Source organism: Haemaphysalis longicornis, unplaced genomic scaffold, assembly GCF_048455015.1.
Source record: "Haemaphysalis longicornis isolate Haplotype H1 unplaced genomic scaffold, Haemaphysalis longicornis Haplotype H1 scaffold_1, whole genome shotgun sequence".
NCBI classification, from domain to species: Eukaryota; Metazoa; Arthropoda; class Arachnida; order Ixodida; family Ixodidae; genus Haemaphysalis; species Haemaphysalis longicornis.
Window position 1 is genome coordinate 67,603,377 of NW_027526203.1, and position 16,406 is coordinate 67,619,782.

Consider the following 16,406-nt stretch of genomic DNA (forward strand, 5'->3'; position numbering starts at 1 on the left):
GAGCTGCACCGAGATACGGCCACCGCGGGGTGAGGGGGAAACGACGCTGGCGGAGGCTTTGGGATTTGGGGCGAAGGGGAACCTCAACTTTAAGGCCATAGAGGTGACGAAGAGGCGACTGGAGTGGTGGTGGAGGAAAAGTAGGGAAGGGATGGGTACGCAGGCGGAGTAATCATGCGGACGAGAATTTAGAACAGCGAAGGGAGAAAATAAGGGGGGTGGGGGCGATGAGTTTAAAACAGAAAAGAGATGGGAGGGAGGAAGCAAATCTATAGGTTAGCTGGGAGTAGGGCAAGTAAACGTAATAAAACAGGCAAGTCGGTTGCTGACAACCGACGCCCCGATTCAAAGGGAAAGCCACTAATCATCATCATCATCAGCTTCTGAGCCGCCATTTTCTGAACGTATGGGCTTCTATGGAAGCTTCGCCAGGGGGATGAAACTCCGCCGTTTTTCTGTCCCGTGACTGCAGCGATCCTAACGTTTGGGGGCTGTACTACATACGAGCATAAATGAACGTTGTTGTTGCATTTTACATTTATTACCAGGTTACTTATTAATTATGGAGTTTTTAATATAGAAGTGAACTTAAAAGTTGAAGTTCGATACTGCGAAAATACGAGCGCCACCCGGAGTGGAAAACCGGAACCGCGCCTTTCTGCTTCGCACTGCTGAAAAGGGGCGTTTCTTGTCGCGCCCACAGATATGCTGCGATCCACGGTGTTCCGAGGGCCGTTTTTACCCCCGTAAAGTTCGTGCCATCGAAACAGACGCATGAATGGATTCGCGCCGTCATCACAGATTGTGCTGTGCTGAGTGGTGTGAAAATTCTTCACGCCAGGCCGCATAAAATTCGTTTGGATCCCGGCGGAAGAAAGGTACAGGTCCGCGCAGAAGTAAACGGAGCACGGGAGCGGTGGCCGAACTGCATCGCTGCGCCGCGTATGGGCGCCGACGGGAACCATGGAGCGCCGGTCAAAGAGTGTGTTCGCACTGCCCCCGCCGCCCTATCTGATATGTTTAATCGCCGCTACGCTGGCGTGTCATGCTACGCGCGACGGTTTTCTAAAGGCAGCGCGGGGCTATAGAGGGGCGCTGTTGGCATTGCCGCTCGCAGGCATCAGCGGCGACCGCATCCGCTGCTCATGAGCTGAACGAAGCTGCGCGCGCCCGGAAACGTGCCTTGTTGCGCGCTGTAAAGGGCGGCATAAAATTGTAGGCCGCTGCGGTTCGGCATAGCATGTCATTGCTATATAATTAATTGTCAGCTGGCAGCAAAATTGCGGTGTACAATATAGAAAGCACATTCACAGACATTTTCGTTGTGCGGAAAAAAATCCCGCTAACGAGATTTCTTCTTTTATTTTGGGTTTGTCCCACGTTATTGATGCTGGTCAGTCCAGGTCTGTTCTGAAGAAAGGAAAATAAAAAATGTCCATGCGGGGGAAATTCTGTATTAAAGAACACCGTAAATAATAGGTACAATCGTTGACTGCTATTACAGCGGACCTCATAGGGCGCATATTTTGTTGTCGCATTAACCCTTTTAGCTCCCGTTGACATAAGATCTTGTCCAAGTTAACCGATTAAGAGCGTGGTCGCCATCGGCCATGACGACCATACTCGTCAACGGTCATTTTGAGGCCTTGATGGTGCTCTTTTGCAAGACACTGAGGTCATGCGGTGAAGCGATCTTTCAATTCAATGCGGAGTTTAATTTAAATCTGCAACACTTTCTTAACTAATGTAAGGTGCTCGTTGTTAAAAATAACAACGTCGGTTTTAATGCGCAACAGAATATGCGCCCTATGAGGCCCGCTGTAATAGCAGTCAACGACTGTACCTATTCTTTACGGTGTTCTTTAATACAGAATTTCCCCCGCATGGACATTTTTTTATTTTCCTTTCTTCAGAACAGACCTGGACTGACCGGCATCAATAACGTGGGACAAACCCAAAATAAAAGAAGAAATCTCGTTAGCGGGATTTTTTTTCCGTACAACGAAAATGTCTGTGAATGTGCTTTCTATATTGTACACGGCAATTTTGTTGCCGGCTGACAATTAATTATATAGCAATGACATGCTATGCTGAACCGCAGCGGCATACAATTTTATGCCGCCCTTTACAGGGCCCAACAAGGCACGTTTCCGGGCGCGCGCAGCTTCGTCCAGCTCATGAGCAGCGGGTGCGGTCGCCGCTGATGCCTGCGAGCGGCAATTCCAACAGCGCCCCTCTATAGGGACCGGGCAGCTGGACGGGTGGCGCCACCACTCGGCGCTCCCTTCGTCAGTGGAATGAGCCGGTGCATTGGACTACACAGCCTCCCGTCGTTTTTGTCGTGTTTGCTTCGGTGCTTTCTATGTTTTGGTGGCGTTGTGAGCAGACATGTGAGATGAAACGAAGTCTAAACAGATGTGCTGGGTTCTTAGATGCTGTAATGACTACGTAAACTTGTCGGACGCGTCTAAAGTTGGATATCGGCTGCAATGGCACGAGCGCTTTTTGCTGCGATCTGCGCTTGGCTCCACCCGTTCTGATTACGAATAAAACTACTATTATTAGTATTATTTTCTTCTTAAATGCACTCACGGCTACGGAAACTTATTGGATGCTTGTAAGGTTGGGAAAGGGCTACATTGACACAAGCGCTTTTCGCAGCGTTCTGCGCCTGGCTCCGCGCGATCTGAGTAGGAATAAAACTATTAGCAATATTACAATTCATTTCTACCACTTTAAATTATCTTCACTGGTTTCAATAACCACGGTTTCCACGCCAGCCTTAGCTCTGGGATACCTCGATACGTGTGCTTTAAATAGAAATGCACCTGCATACGAGATGGATTACCGTGTAGCCGTAGAAATGTTGCGGTAGTTTACTTTCTGTAACCGTGAGCTTTGTACCTTCGGTTTTTGTGAGCGACACTGTGACAGCATGGGAGCCTGAAAGCCGAAGTGGAAATCCCACGTTTGTGGTGGTCATTTTATCAAGAGTCAAAGTTATTCACCAACTCAACAGCCCAAGCTACAAACCATCCCTCCTCCCCTTCCCGTTTTACCACCTGCGTAGAATAAAGGCTGGCACCGATAGTTAAAAAATGTGGCAGTGTTAACGTCAGCCAATGTTTTTTAATGCTTAAGCATTCTTTACAGAGTATCTAAAAAATCGTGTAATGCCTGGTGAAGACACCAAAAACGCGCGATTAGTTGCCTCAAATATGGGTGCATGAGCCCGAGTCCCCCACCACAGACACATCTCCGACACGCTGGAAAAAGTTTAGATTTGGAGAGGGGGCATGTAAGTTAAAAATTAAACAGCAAAATCATCTAGCCCTCCGTGTAATTATGATGGTTGAACACAAAGCTTTCTTCGTGCGAAATCAAGTGGGAAATGGTCAAAGTCAAAGACGCTGCGATCAAAAGACCAAACTGCGTGCTGGTCAAATTCGACGCTTAACTAGTCAAAGTTTAAATCCAGAAGGCAACCAAGGAAACCCATGCGATATAGCTTTGCGATAAACCATCATCGTCGTTAGACGGAGGTGCTCATGATTTTTCAAGCGTAGGTGGCAGCTTGTAAACCGACCGCAGCATTCAGGTGTGAAGCTGAGTACGGGTTTCGGGCACCCTCCTGTCTTGCGTCCTTCAGCCACGCAGGAATTGGTTTTTGAAAAACCATTTACCAACTAGCCAGCAACCATTGCAATTCTTGTAAAGCAATGCTTCCCCACGACAAGCAATAACATTCTGCTATCATGCGGTATTTATTCTATCAACGAATCCCGATGACTGCATAAGAGCATTTCTGTGAAATTAAACACGTTTCAGCCGTAGGTAATGAAAATACGGAAGCATCGTCCGTCACAATTTCTGTTTTGAGGTAAATCTTCGAAGACACCCTCCAACTTTGTCTTTCGCTTGTGCACGACGTCGGCGCCGTTTCGTCATCAACTGCCAAAGGCCAGCGCCGCAGCATTCCTAGATCGGTTGCACACACCGGCTTTGTGGGAGCATTTAGCGGCAATATACTCCTCGATTCGCAAAACTGCATGCAGGCATGAAAAAATTGCATGAAGCAACGAACTTTCACTTCCAGCTTGACTTCCAGCTTGGCGTATTGAGCGTCGTCTGCTATTTGTACATACTGAGTATGGGCGTAAATAACACACATGACATGCCTCGTAAACGTCACATCCACACTCAAGATATACCGATCTGAAAAATGAACGTGGGGATACGGTCGCTTTGAAAGCCGCACCGCAGAAAAACGACAGAAAGCCATGCACAACTATGCTGCGCTGACCGCCACCGGCATTCCACTGACGAGCGGTTCGCCACGGGCGGCGCTGTTCGCTGAAACGACGGTGGTGCCATACAACGGCCGCCCGGTCCCTATAGCCCCACGCTGCCTTGTGAAGACCGTCCCGCCGAGCATGACACGCCAGCAGAGCGGCGATTAAACATATCAGATAGGGCGGCGGGGGCAGTGCGAACACACTCTTTGACCGGCGCTCCATGGTTCCCGTCGGCGCCTATACGCGGCGCAGCGATGCAGTTCGGCCACCGCTCCTGTGCTCCGTTTACTTTTGCGCGGACCTGTACGATCTGCATGCTGCTCGTTTCGCTTTTCTACGCTTGCACGAGATAGCAGGATGCGGTTGCATCAGTAGCTTTATAATTTAGGTGAGCATACACGTGCACTATTTATTTATTACATTCTGATTGTCTTCTTTGACTCTTGAATTGCTCATGAAATGCGCGGAAGAGCATCTGGTAATTAATCCAATGTCTACATTAGCTACACACGTTTGTTTATACGTGGGTTATTATTTAAGGCGTTTCGATCGTGTGTTTTGGACCAAAGTGAATGCACGGTATGCAGCAAAATGTATATAAGGCAACATATACAATAACTAATGCAACACTAAGCTTATCTGCACTCTATCTGCACTCTTTTTATTATCTTTTGATTGCCTGCGTTTAGTTTGTTTTCGTAGCATGCATTGTTGTTGTTCTTCTATTATTAATATTATTGTGAATATTATAATTATTGCCAGTATTATTGTTATCGTTTTTATTATCAGCATATTTATGTCCACAGCTGGAGGAAGGCATCTCCCATACACTTAGGCTCAAAGGATGGGTCCGTAGGTTCATATCGTGTTGTTAAATCTATGTTAACTAAGTAGTGACTACATATATTATTTTATTGCGTTTCAATTGCGGGTTCTGCATTTTCTCTTCACGTGAATCAACGGAACATAGCAGAATGAATTTGTAGCAATAAATATACAAACTAAGCAATTACTGTTTGTTTATAATACAATCAACTATAATTCCGCCGCTTATAATTTATAATTTACGCTTCAGTTCCATGCTTCGAGTTTCAGCTTTAAGTACAAGAACGATATTTAAAAACGCAGTTACAGCTATAAGCCGATAAATATTTAGACAATGCAGGCATAACCTTTGCTAGTATATTGGTTAGAGGTTTTTAAATAAGGTTTTTACAAGCAATTTACTCCAGGGCTCGAGAAATACCTGAGGAATACATAGTGCGCGAAAGTATACATGCATGAATAATTGCTTAGCGATTCTGGTGTGTGATGGCTGCTTTTGTCTGCAGAAATGTATTTTGGGTTAGGAGGAATGGTCGTTGCCACCGAAGATTATGATCGCACAAATAGAAAAACGTATCCGCGTCTCTTAATAATAAAGAGTGATTTAAATTTAACATTTTCCTTTACGATTGGTGTTGTCAAAATTCGTCTTTGTAGCCAAAATCAATTTAAGAAAGAAAGATTCCCCATATACCAGATAACGCTTATTTCGGATACAGATGCTAGATTTCACTCAAAACTATGTGCGCCTGAGAGCAGCATTAAAATTAGTATTCATCATCATCTGAAAGCTAGTATTCATTTAAAGCTATTAAAGCTAGTATTCATTTTAACCCAAATATACAAATGTGCTTGTTGATGTTCCAGATCTCACGTTTGGCTGCAGTGTTCGAGAAGGCAGGAACTGGCTCATTTACCACCTCGACAGATCTACAGCAGCTACCGGCTCTGCCCCGAAGCGGCTGAAAGGAGGAAAGAAATCCTTGGGTCACGTGAGGGTGAGCCTCATTTCACAGACGATCGCCCCTACACCCCCTCTTGCTCCTGTCACGTGATCGCAGAGGTCGTGACGTCGACAAAAAGTCACGTGGCAGTTTGTCAGTTGACTAACTGTCCAGAGCGAGCGAGGGAGTGAGAAAAAGAGAGAGAGAGAGAGAGAGTTTTTTTTTCTTTTTTTTTCTTGTTTCCGTTGTTTCGTGGTTTCGGGCGTCGCGTTCGTGCGTGGCGGTCGATCGTTCCGAGCGCGCGGCTGGCCTTGCGCGCCGGGAAGGTGACGCCCACATGTGGTAGTTATTAACCTTACCTGTTCCTGCATCTGGCTCTCCATGCTCCTTCGAGGCTCACATGTGGTGTTGGTTATGTTTCTCCCGTCCTGTTCATAGCTAAAAGCGCTCGGCACAACGCACGCGCATGGAGCTTTCACATGTGGTGATGGTTTACTTTCTGGAAAGGAATCCCTCAAAATAAAGTGAACACAAAAATGTTTTTGCTCTTGTGTGGTCCTTCCGTATACCGGAGCACAGAACGCGCACGTTCAGTCCACCGCAAGAACTCGCATTTGCACGCTGGTCTTCGACGACATGCAACGATGAGCGACTCTGCTGATCGGCAGAAAATTGTTTTGGAGAAGTACTTGCAAGGGCTGCATCAAGAAGACGGCTACTGGCATGGCTACTTGAAGTCAAATGATGATGAAAATGGACACAGTATTTCCAGCTGGAAACGGTTCTTTCCAGTGTTATATCCCGCTGGAATACGTGGTCCCAGCAGGAAATGGTAGTTCCCAGCTGGAAAGAACTTCCAGTCTAGCTGGGAATGTTGCATTCCAGCGGGGAACTCATTTCCAGCTGAAGAAGATTTCCAGCCTAGGCTGGAAATTTCCAACATTTCCAGGCAACATTTCCAGCCTAGGCTGGAAATGTTGCCTTCCCACTGGAACTTAGAGTTTCCAGCTGGAAAGAATTTCCAGCCAAGCAGCACACGTTGGCTTCCAGCTGAAAATGGCATTTTCCAGCTGGCGAGAATTTCCAGCCTAGCAGCACATGAGAAAAATTTGAGCTCCAACTGTACTTATCTTGGGAGGAAGTTGCCAATGTGTCAGTTGGTGAAGGTAATTCCACTTTTGGTCTTTGAAACGGCCAATCATTTAATTATTTTTCTTTTGTGTGATTTCAGTGAAAGATATACGATTTCGGAACATGTCATGTGAAGCAGTTCCTGTTTCACACAAAGTCTTCAAAGCGTCGACCACATTATTTATTTATTAGCGGGGGGTTAAACAAGTTAGTGAGACTCATTATAACAAATTTCTTCTCTTTTATGCATATCTCAAAATCGCGACCGGTAAGGACCCCCGATACGAAAAAAAAAAAACATTTTTACAGAAAAGACGTTGGCAACAATGCTCATCCGAAGTCTTTTTTAAAGCCAAGTCAAGACACGTCAAGCCAATCAAAGTTTGTGTAAAATGGCGCTCGAGTTAGAGTACACTCTACTGTATAGTGAACTAGAATGATCTAGTGGCGCGAACGGCGAGGAAGGGGTGTGCTCTTCTGTGTAGAAAACACCAGGTGGCGCTGCTGCGCTCTCTTCGAAAGGCGCCGCCGCGGCAATCGCTGTACTTCAGGCGATCTGCAGTTGTTATGGCTGTCGTTGTTCCGATGTTGGGTAGTAATTACCCTTTACAAAAAAAAAGCTACTCGCGTCTGGCATCCCCGTACCTTGCTAGGAACGTTTTATTGCAAATCTGCCCGTTTGAGCGGTAGGGAAACGGCTATAAATCGTGTTGTTTGGTGTCGTCTGCTACCTGCGCAGATGATCGATACGAGCGTACGCGTTCGATGTGCTGCCGGCGGACAACTGGTATGTTTAATTCTTTACGAATGGATTTACTTTTTTTGTATTTACTGTAATAAAGTCCCGGCATGAACCTACTCGTGAATTTGCCTCTACAGAAGCAAATTATACCCAGTATTCACGCGTCCAGTAGCACCCGGCTGATTTTTTCAGCAGCAAAGTTTGCAATGAACAAATTACCTCTAGAGGAAGCTTTCCCCAGGCACTTAGGGCTGAATGCGGCGTTAGCACGTGCAATACATCACTAAACGCCGTAGCCGTCATGGCCCCTTTGCAGGCCGAACTGCTGTCAGCTTCTTGCAGCACACTGTTTGCAACAGCTGGGGAATCTATTTCACCGCTTCCGCATATAACACACTACGAAAAAATGTTTGCGCCGACACTTTGTCGTCATGTGGATAGAAGACCACGGATTTCTCGTGAAAAACTTCTAGCTTTTCTTCTCTTCGTATCGATGTGGTAGCGAAAAGAACGTTTTGATCGCCGGCAAAATTTAGCCGGCACCAGAGCTTTGAATTAAGGAAGCTTGACTTCTTGAAGATGGCTAATTGTGAAAGCATCCCATTCCACAGAACTTGCGCCTTCATTTGATGAGCCCTGCGGAGAGAGAGAGGCCTCGTGGTGTGGCTGGCGCACCTCATCTTTTTCGTCTCTTCAGCTTTGTCGCTTCTTGCTGACTGCCGAAACTGGAACTCTTTTCTTTTTTTTTTTTTTTTTGCCCGCCTTTTTCTTTGCGGCTTCCGCCTGCATGCTCCGTACAGAATTCGACGCACAGTAGGCAGGATGGTAGGTACAGCACCTGGAGCCAGTGACAGCTTCCCGCGTGCAAGTCGCACTTCACAGCCGTTTATTACGTGGATTTAATCCCGCAATATATATATGCACTCGGGCCCAAAGTGGCGCTCACCGACGGCTAAAGATATGGTCAAGAGTTTGTCCAGTTTTCCCCAATTTTGTTCCCACTTTTTGCGCAGTTCATCGTCCATTGGCGCGGCGAACAAAGACGCCTTGGGAGCACCTGGGTAACGTGACAACCCGGAGAAAAGGAATAGGTGTCCGTCCTTCGTTTTGACATCGCGGCTACCCGGCGCCTGTCCAACCTCTATTCGACAGCACTCGCAATAACTATTTTTATGACGATTAGATACCCCTTGCTTCTGTAGGGGAACATCACGGAAACGTAAAACACGCAGAAAATGAAAGGCCGGCCTCGACCATAAACAGACGGAGAGTCTGCCCGACCGAGCGCCGCCAACGCATCGCACATCCCCTCGTGTCGTCTGCGCCGCTAGCAGACGACACAGCGCTACTTTGTTTGTAGCCGTTGCCCGATGGCTCAAACGGGTCTGATAAGCAACAAAACGTTCCTAGAAAGGTACAGGGACAACAAAAGTGAGCATCTTTCTTCCATAAAGGTTAATTACTGTACCACACTAAAAAACCGCAGCGGCAATAGCTGGCGAGCGCCCCAAGCAACGACCCGTTCAACCGCGGTACCGTTTTCGGAGAAGGCGCAGTAGCGCCCCTGGCGGCGGTAGACGCGCTTTGCTTCAGCCGAACGCGGCAGAGCGCTCCCGTTCGCGCCACTGGATCAATACATTCTAGTTCACTGTAGCTAGCTGTAAGCATCACGCGCGCTAAGAAACGAGTCAACAAGATTAATTACATCATTAGAAAGTGTTCTAGGCGGCTTTTTACTTGGCGGAGTGCGCACATTGTGTAGCCCAGTAATGTGGATGGAGGTCTGTAGGGCTCCTAGTTACCGGGAAGGCGTGCAGGCCTTACTTGTCACAGCCGTGGTGGACAATGAAGAGGTCGATTTGTGCTAAGACTTTGTTCTAAGACGATTGAAGTGCAGTCATCGCAACGGTTTCATTGTGCGTTTATCTCGCATCGAGTTTCGACGTTTACTGCTCCCGTTACCGCGAAGGTAGGACTTGTTTATTACCTGTCTTTTTATTGCTTGTAGGAACAGATCAGGGCCTGTATACAAAATGAAACACACACACACACACACACACACACACACACACACACACACACACACACACACACACACACACACACACACACACACACACACACACACACACACACACACACACACACACACACACACACACACACACACACACACACACACACACACACACACACACACACACACACACACACACACACACACACACACACACACACACACACACACACACACACACACACACACACACACACACACACACACACACACACACACACACACACACACACACACACACACACACACACACACACACACACACACACACACACACACACACACACACACACACACACACACACACACACACACACACACACACACACACACACACACACACACACACACACACACACACACACACACACACACACACACACACACACACACACACACACACACACACACACACACACACACACACACACACACACACACACACACACACACACACACACACACACACACACACACACACACACACACACACACACACACACACACACACACACACACACACACACACACACACACACACACACACACACACACACACACACACACACACACACACACACACACACACACACACACACACACACACACACACACACACACACACACACACACACACACACACACACACACACACACACACACACACACACACACACACACACACACACACACACACACACACACACACACACACACACACACACACACACACACACACGTAGACAAGCAACTGTACTTTTGTTTGTGTCCACCTACAGCTCTATCTTCTGTAAGTTGCCATTCACACTAGCCCAACACCACATTTGCCTGTTTTAAGTTGCCTATATAATGCATAATAAAATCTTTCCCTGTACTTTCCACTCGTGCTGGCTTTCTTGCTGCCTGCGTGACCGTTGTTGTGTAGAAATTCTTTCGCAGTAATTTAGGTAAGACTGTTTGTTCTGCCTATTTTTTAAATGCGGATGTACTTGCATGTTCATTATCTTCACTCGGAAGCACTTTGCCTTAGTACAATTTTCTTTTTTTGCACTGTACTGTGCGTCCCATCTGGGTACGTAACCCGAGCCCTGAAAAATACTAGCAGAAAATGCAGCAGGAAATAGTATATTTCCAGCTGGAAATGCAGCCTGGAAGTCCAACATTTCCAGCTGGATTATGGAACCGGAAATCTCTTCCAGCTGGGAAACATTCCAGCTGGAAAGCAAATTTCTAGCTGGGATATTTCCCAGCTGGAAGAGATTTCCAGTTCCATAATCCAGCTGGAAATGGAAATCTTTTTCACCTGGGTCGAGGTTCAGCATTTTGAAAGGTCCTTGGCTGCTGTGAACGTTAAGTACTCCGTGCGAACGTCAAAAGAAGTCAGCAACTCGCGCAAAGGTAAGCATAATTCATGGACTTGCCTCTGGCCTAGTACAATTGCCGCAGTTTAAAGTAGGTCCGACGAAACCCAAAATGCAAAGTAGAGTTTCACGCGACGGAGCTTTTACCATTGAATGTTTTGGGTTACGTACAGCCGACGAGTGGTTCGATCAGCGCCAAGGTATACGTAAGCGGCTGAACGATCACAGTTCGCATCCGCAGACCGCTCCCGCCAGTGCAACTGCATGTCGTAGCTGCTAGGCTGTTCGCACAATCACGACACAACCCCTTCCCGCTGGTAATCAAGCGGCTGTCTTCATTGCCGGGTGCTGACAGCGATTTATCGTGCACGTTAATTGTTCACGCCAATACAGATAGGCGGCTGATTACACAAGCGGGAAGGGGTTGTGCCGCACTTGCGGGAACGTACGGACACCCTAGCAGACAACTGCACTTGCAGGTCCGTTAAGCGCATGCGAACTGCATCTATATTCTCGCTCATTTCGCAGCCTTCTACCCTGATAAAGCGCTGATCGACCCGCCGGTCGATGCTCGCGCGACATTATTAAAAAATCGGCGGCTGTGCGTGTATCAGACGCGTAATTCACAGTGAATGCATCCCCGACCAGCGGAACCCGAAACTGAAATTAAATTGACGTTCTAAATTAGTAGAGTCGACGCCCTTTGTAATCTAAACTAACTAAACATCCACAGCTGGTCAAAAATAATCCCGAGCCCTCCACTAATCCACGCCTCATAGTCCAGCTGTAACTTCAGCACGTTAAACCCTTGGTTAAACTGCACAATCAATCAATCAATCTCGGCAAGAGCTGCCCGCCAAAAGAACTATGCTTTTCTTTTGTGTTCAATATAGCAAGAAGTACATGTGCATTCATATAAACAAATGTTCCAAACTTCGATTAAAAAAATTACATATATATGTATGTATGTATATAAAATTAGAACGCACATACTGCAGAAAATTTTTCTTTAATTGCCAACTGACGTGAAACGCACAGAAGGGTCAGGTTTCAACAATAATTTGTTGATGATGCACAGACGTAAAGCAGCAACATACGCATTTTTTTTTAATTGTAGCATAGCACGTAACTGTACTTTGGCTCCGTCAGCCGTTAACTTTTTTGTTTTCACTTGACCACATCGTCACTTTAATTTCCGTTTCTGGTTCCCTGCCATGGCTCTAAAATTTTTACAGTGGAACATGTCGGACGCAACTCCAATTTCATTTTCAGGTTACGTCTGCAGACGTAACTCAAAATATTGGGTTAAAGTTCCCTCAGATGTAACAATTTAATTTTCATTATGGGTCCCGTCAAAACTCCATAGACACTAGCTACGTTTAAATGAAGGGTCTTTCATAAACTTTTCATAAATAGTCTAGGGTAAGACTGTTTGAAGGGTAAGAATGAGCAAACTGTTTGGCTAATACCATGCACAATTTTCAACGTTAACGTGTCCCCTTTTAGAGACTACACATTATTTAACATATCGGCACTTACTTTTACATAGCTTTTTTTACTTTTAGAGAGCTTAAAATATAATTTATTAGCCTTATCGAAGTACTCGCTCGTTACTTCAAAGTGAGAGGTTGTTTTCTCATAAACACAAAATGAGGCTTTTAAAAACTATTTTGCTCTTTCTTTTCAGGCAACGTGGTTTTCTCTACGATTCACTGTGGCCGTCGAATATCAGTTGACAACATACCATTCCGTGTGGTCAAGCAAACTGCTAAAGTATGCATCTTTGGAGTGGAATACTACAAGAAAACTGAGCAGCAAAAGGACAAGGCATGTATATTACATACTAATGAATGTGAAAATTTCCTGCACCCTCGTTTGTGCCGGTTCCACTCAAAGCCTAATTCATACATGGTGAAACAAAACAAGTGAACTCAGTGGCATGACTTTTCGAGTAACAAGTAGTCACAACAAGCCATACCCACGACTGCCTACCACCTCGCCACCAGTCTAAGGCTTTCATGTTCAACTTGGCATAAATGCTTTGCTACTCCAGCGTTGTTCCCACATTCACCCTTTTGTGTGTAAGCTTGGTTTACCGAGGCAGCAAAAAGGCAAAACCATGTACAAAATCGGTTCTCTTGTCGCTTGTTGCCGCATGAACAAGGTAGCAGGCTGCTTTTAAAAGTCAGAGGGGTTTCAACAGGGAAGACGGAGAGCAGTCGCGTTGGTTTGGACATTTCGGTTCTTTGCATTGGGCTAGTGTAGCAGCAGTTGGCACAAACGCAAAAAGAAAAAAGGACGATATGAATGAGAGTATGTGATTTCACCAAGCTTACCCACTGGTGCACAGGTCACCAGTGATCCACCACACAATGGCAGTGCCCACAATACTGGCATATTTATTGGGAAGCAATTGAGCACTAATGCTTTCACATTCACTAAATCGTAGAGTGCTTACGTGTCCAAGTTGCGCTAACGAAAAAGTAAAAAAAAAAAAAATCTTTGGGTGCATTGAAGCCTTTGCTCCCTTTTTTTTTGTGCACTAGGTCACAGGATGCCACACTGAACATATTTGGGTACTGGTTCTTTGCCACATTAGTGCATCACGAATAAAAACATATCTCTCTCTTGAATTTACAGGGCTCAACAGCTACAGACTGGCCTAAAGAAGTCTTCCAGAAGAAGAGAATCCTGCTCCAAGGGACAAAGAAAAAAGGGTGCACAGCAACCCTACATTTCAAGCATGTAGAACTTTATCCCGACTTCAAGGTAATTGTGTGCAATTGTTGGTGTAAAAATTTCAGCTGAGGTGTTTCGATCTTTCACACACAACTATCTTTTTTCTCTTTCAATGTTTGCTTTCATAAGTTCGACTTGTAACGGTTACTTGCCCATTGTTTGGATCTGAACAAGGAAAGTTAGATGCAAGCATTTTTATATAACTAATCTCTCAGAATGAGATGTAAAAGCTTGGTTAAGAGCTGCACATACACAGCCTACAAGTAAGTAAATGTCACAGTTTTTTATAAATTATGAGGTGCCTAAAATGTTCACTTCCAAATAATTGTGCATAGTGCAATCATTTGTTCCTTGCTCAATGAATTTTATAGCTTCCTTAAGATGCTAGTTATCAAAGTTTCTTTATGATGCAATTCTCCTAATTGGATCCAGCTGCACAAGAGCTAAAATTTCTCAGCATCTGTTGCATTACATTTCATCACTTGCAAATTGTTCCAGATAACATGTATTATACCTATTTCATACATAACTGTGTTTCATAGCATGTCGTCATAACTGTTTTAAACACCATTTTTTTACTGTTATTGCAGTCTAGTTTACACCTTCTATTTGAATGATATGTTGATTTCACTTATTAGTTTTGTTGGTCAGCACGGCTACCTTTACCTCTGCAATAATGTAAATGGCTCTTACAAGTTCTCTGAAAAAAAAAAACATTTTGCTGCAGGCTTCTATAGTAATCTGAGAAACTTAACTTCTACTGACTGAATAGTGCTAGCACATTATGTAATCTTTTTTGCATTCATAGCCCAGTGCCCATGAGATGAAAGCCATTGTGATTGAGGTATACGTTATAATCCATAATGCCTAATTTTCAGGCGGACATACCACAGCCATGCGGCCGAAATAAGGAAGAGAGGCTCAAGTCGGACAAGGCCAGACAGCTGAACGAGGCACTGCAAGCAAAGCAGGCAGTAAGCACTGAATGCAGGGTATACGTTGCAGTTGCTGACTTGGACTCTCATTGCAATCATGGTTTCGATGAAATTGAAGCCTTCAGCCAGGGTGTAAACAAGGACATTGCGGAGAGGATTGAAATGCTTGTGAGGGAAGGAATTACATCTGTGCCAGATGTGAAAAAGTGCCTTCTTTACTATGTGCGTGATGTGCTTTTCTCAGGAAAAGAAAAGCCTGATACCAGTAGCAGGGCATTCTACCCTACAAACAGAGATGTGAGCAACCACATTCAGGCAGTCCTGAGGAAAGACCACTTCAGCACGATAGACCAAGAGAATGCTGGCGACTTAGTTAAAAAAATCAGCAGCGAGCAACCAGACAGCTTTGTCCTCTACCGCCCATACAGGGCACGCAGCTGCGTAACCAGTACTGAATCGGAGAATGTGGAAGAAGTTGTCGCCAGTGAGTGTGAGGAAACGCTGCTTTTCTGTTTTCAGTCCAAGTTTATGAACACCATGCTCTTAAAGTACGGCAGTGCAGTTGTATGTTTAGATGCAACGCACAAAACGAGTGATTATGCGTTGCCTTTGTTTCTTCTGGTTGTCAAGACACCATCAGGGTACGCAGCTGCTGGCACTTTTATAGTGCAGTTTGAAACATCTTTCTGCATTGCTGAAGCCCTGAACATTTTCAAACAGTGGGGCAACAACTTTTCCCCACAGTACTGGATGGTGGACTATAGCAATGCAGAAATCAGTGCCATCCGGCAGGTGTTTGTGAACAGCAGGGTAACGATCTGTGATTTTCACAGAATACAGGCATGGCAAAGGTGGCTCCGAAGAAAAGAAAATAACATTTCTCATCCAGAGCATGCCCTGCAGCTAATGAAACGCCTGGGCAGTGCTTTAAATGAGGGCGAGTTTGAGAAGGCACTTAAAGACCTAGTTAGCTCAGAGTACTGGAACAACGAAAAATTTCGCAGCTACTTTGAAACGGTGTGGCTAGGTGTGAAGGAGCTGTGGGTAATGTTTCATAGACTTGAATTTGACGTTGTTCTAACGACAAATAACGGCATTGAAGCCCAAAACAGGGTGCTCAAGGCCCACTATGTCAAAAGTGCGAGTGGAAAGCGGTCACTGACGTCTCTGATCGCAGCAGTTGTTTGTGGCTACCTTCCTGACAACGAGAAAAAGTTCCACGAGTCGACAATGAGGCAGTCATCACTGTACAGACAGTACAACGACGCTGTCCCCGCATTTCTTCACAACCGGCCCCACAGCTTTATTAGGCACATGCTCAGGCGGCTTGTAAATGCAGAGGAGTATACACGCTCTG

The 16,406-nt window shown here is 45.6% G+C and overlaps 1 protein-coding gene across 1 annotated transcript; it reads left to right on the plus strand.

Annotated features, from left to right (window-relative positions):
• Positions 1-6,263: 6,263 nt before the first annotated feature.
• Positions 6,264-14,243, plus strand: LOC144177072 (uncharacterized). The gene is made up of 4 exons (XM_077705246.1): positions 6,264-6,809; positions 11,324-11,412; positions 13,063-13,202; positions 14,016-14,243. The coding sequence occupies exons 1-4, from the start codon at positions 6,601-6,603 to the stop codon at positions 14,181-14,183; spliced, it is 606 nt and encodes a 201-aa protein (XP_077561372.1). The 5' UTR covers positions 6,264-6,600; the 3' UTR covers positions 14,184-14,243.
• The last annotated feature ends 2,163 nt before the right edge of the window (positions 14,244-16,406 follow it).

Coding starts and splice junctions, on each gene's coding strand:
- LOC144177072 (XM_077705246.1), top strand. CDS start 6,601: ATGTTTTTGCTCTTGTGTGGTCCTTCCGTATACCGGAGCACAGAACGC. Junction 11,413..13,062: donor AGTCAGCAACTCGCGCAAAG/GTAAGCATAATT, acceptor CTTTCTTTTCAG/GCAACGTGGTTTTCTCTACG. Junction 13,203..14,015: donor CTGAGCAGCAAAAGGACAAG/GCATGTATATTA, acceptor TTGAATTTACAG/GGCTCAACAGCTACAGACTG.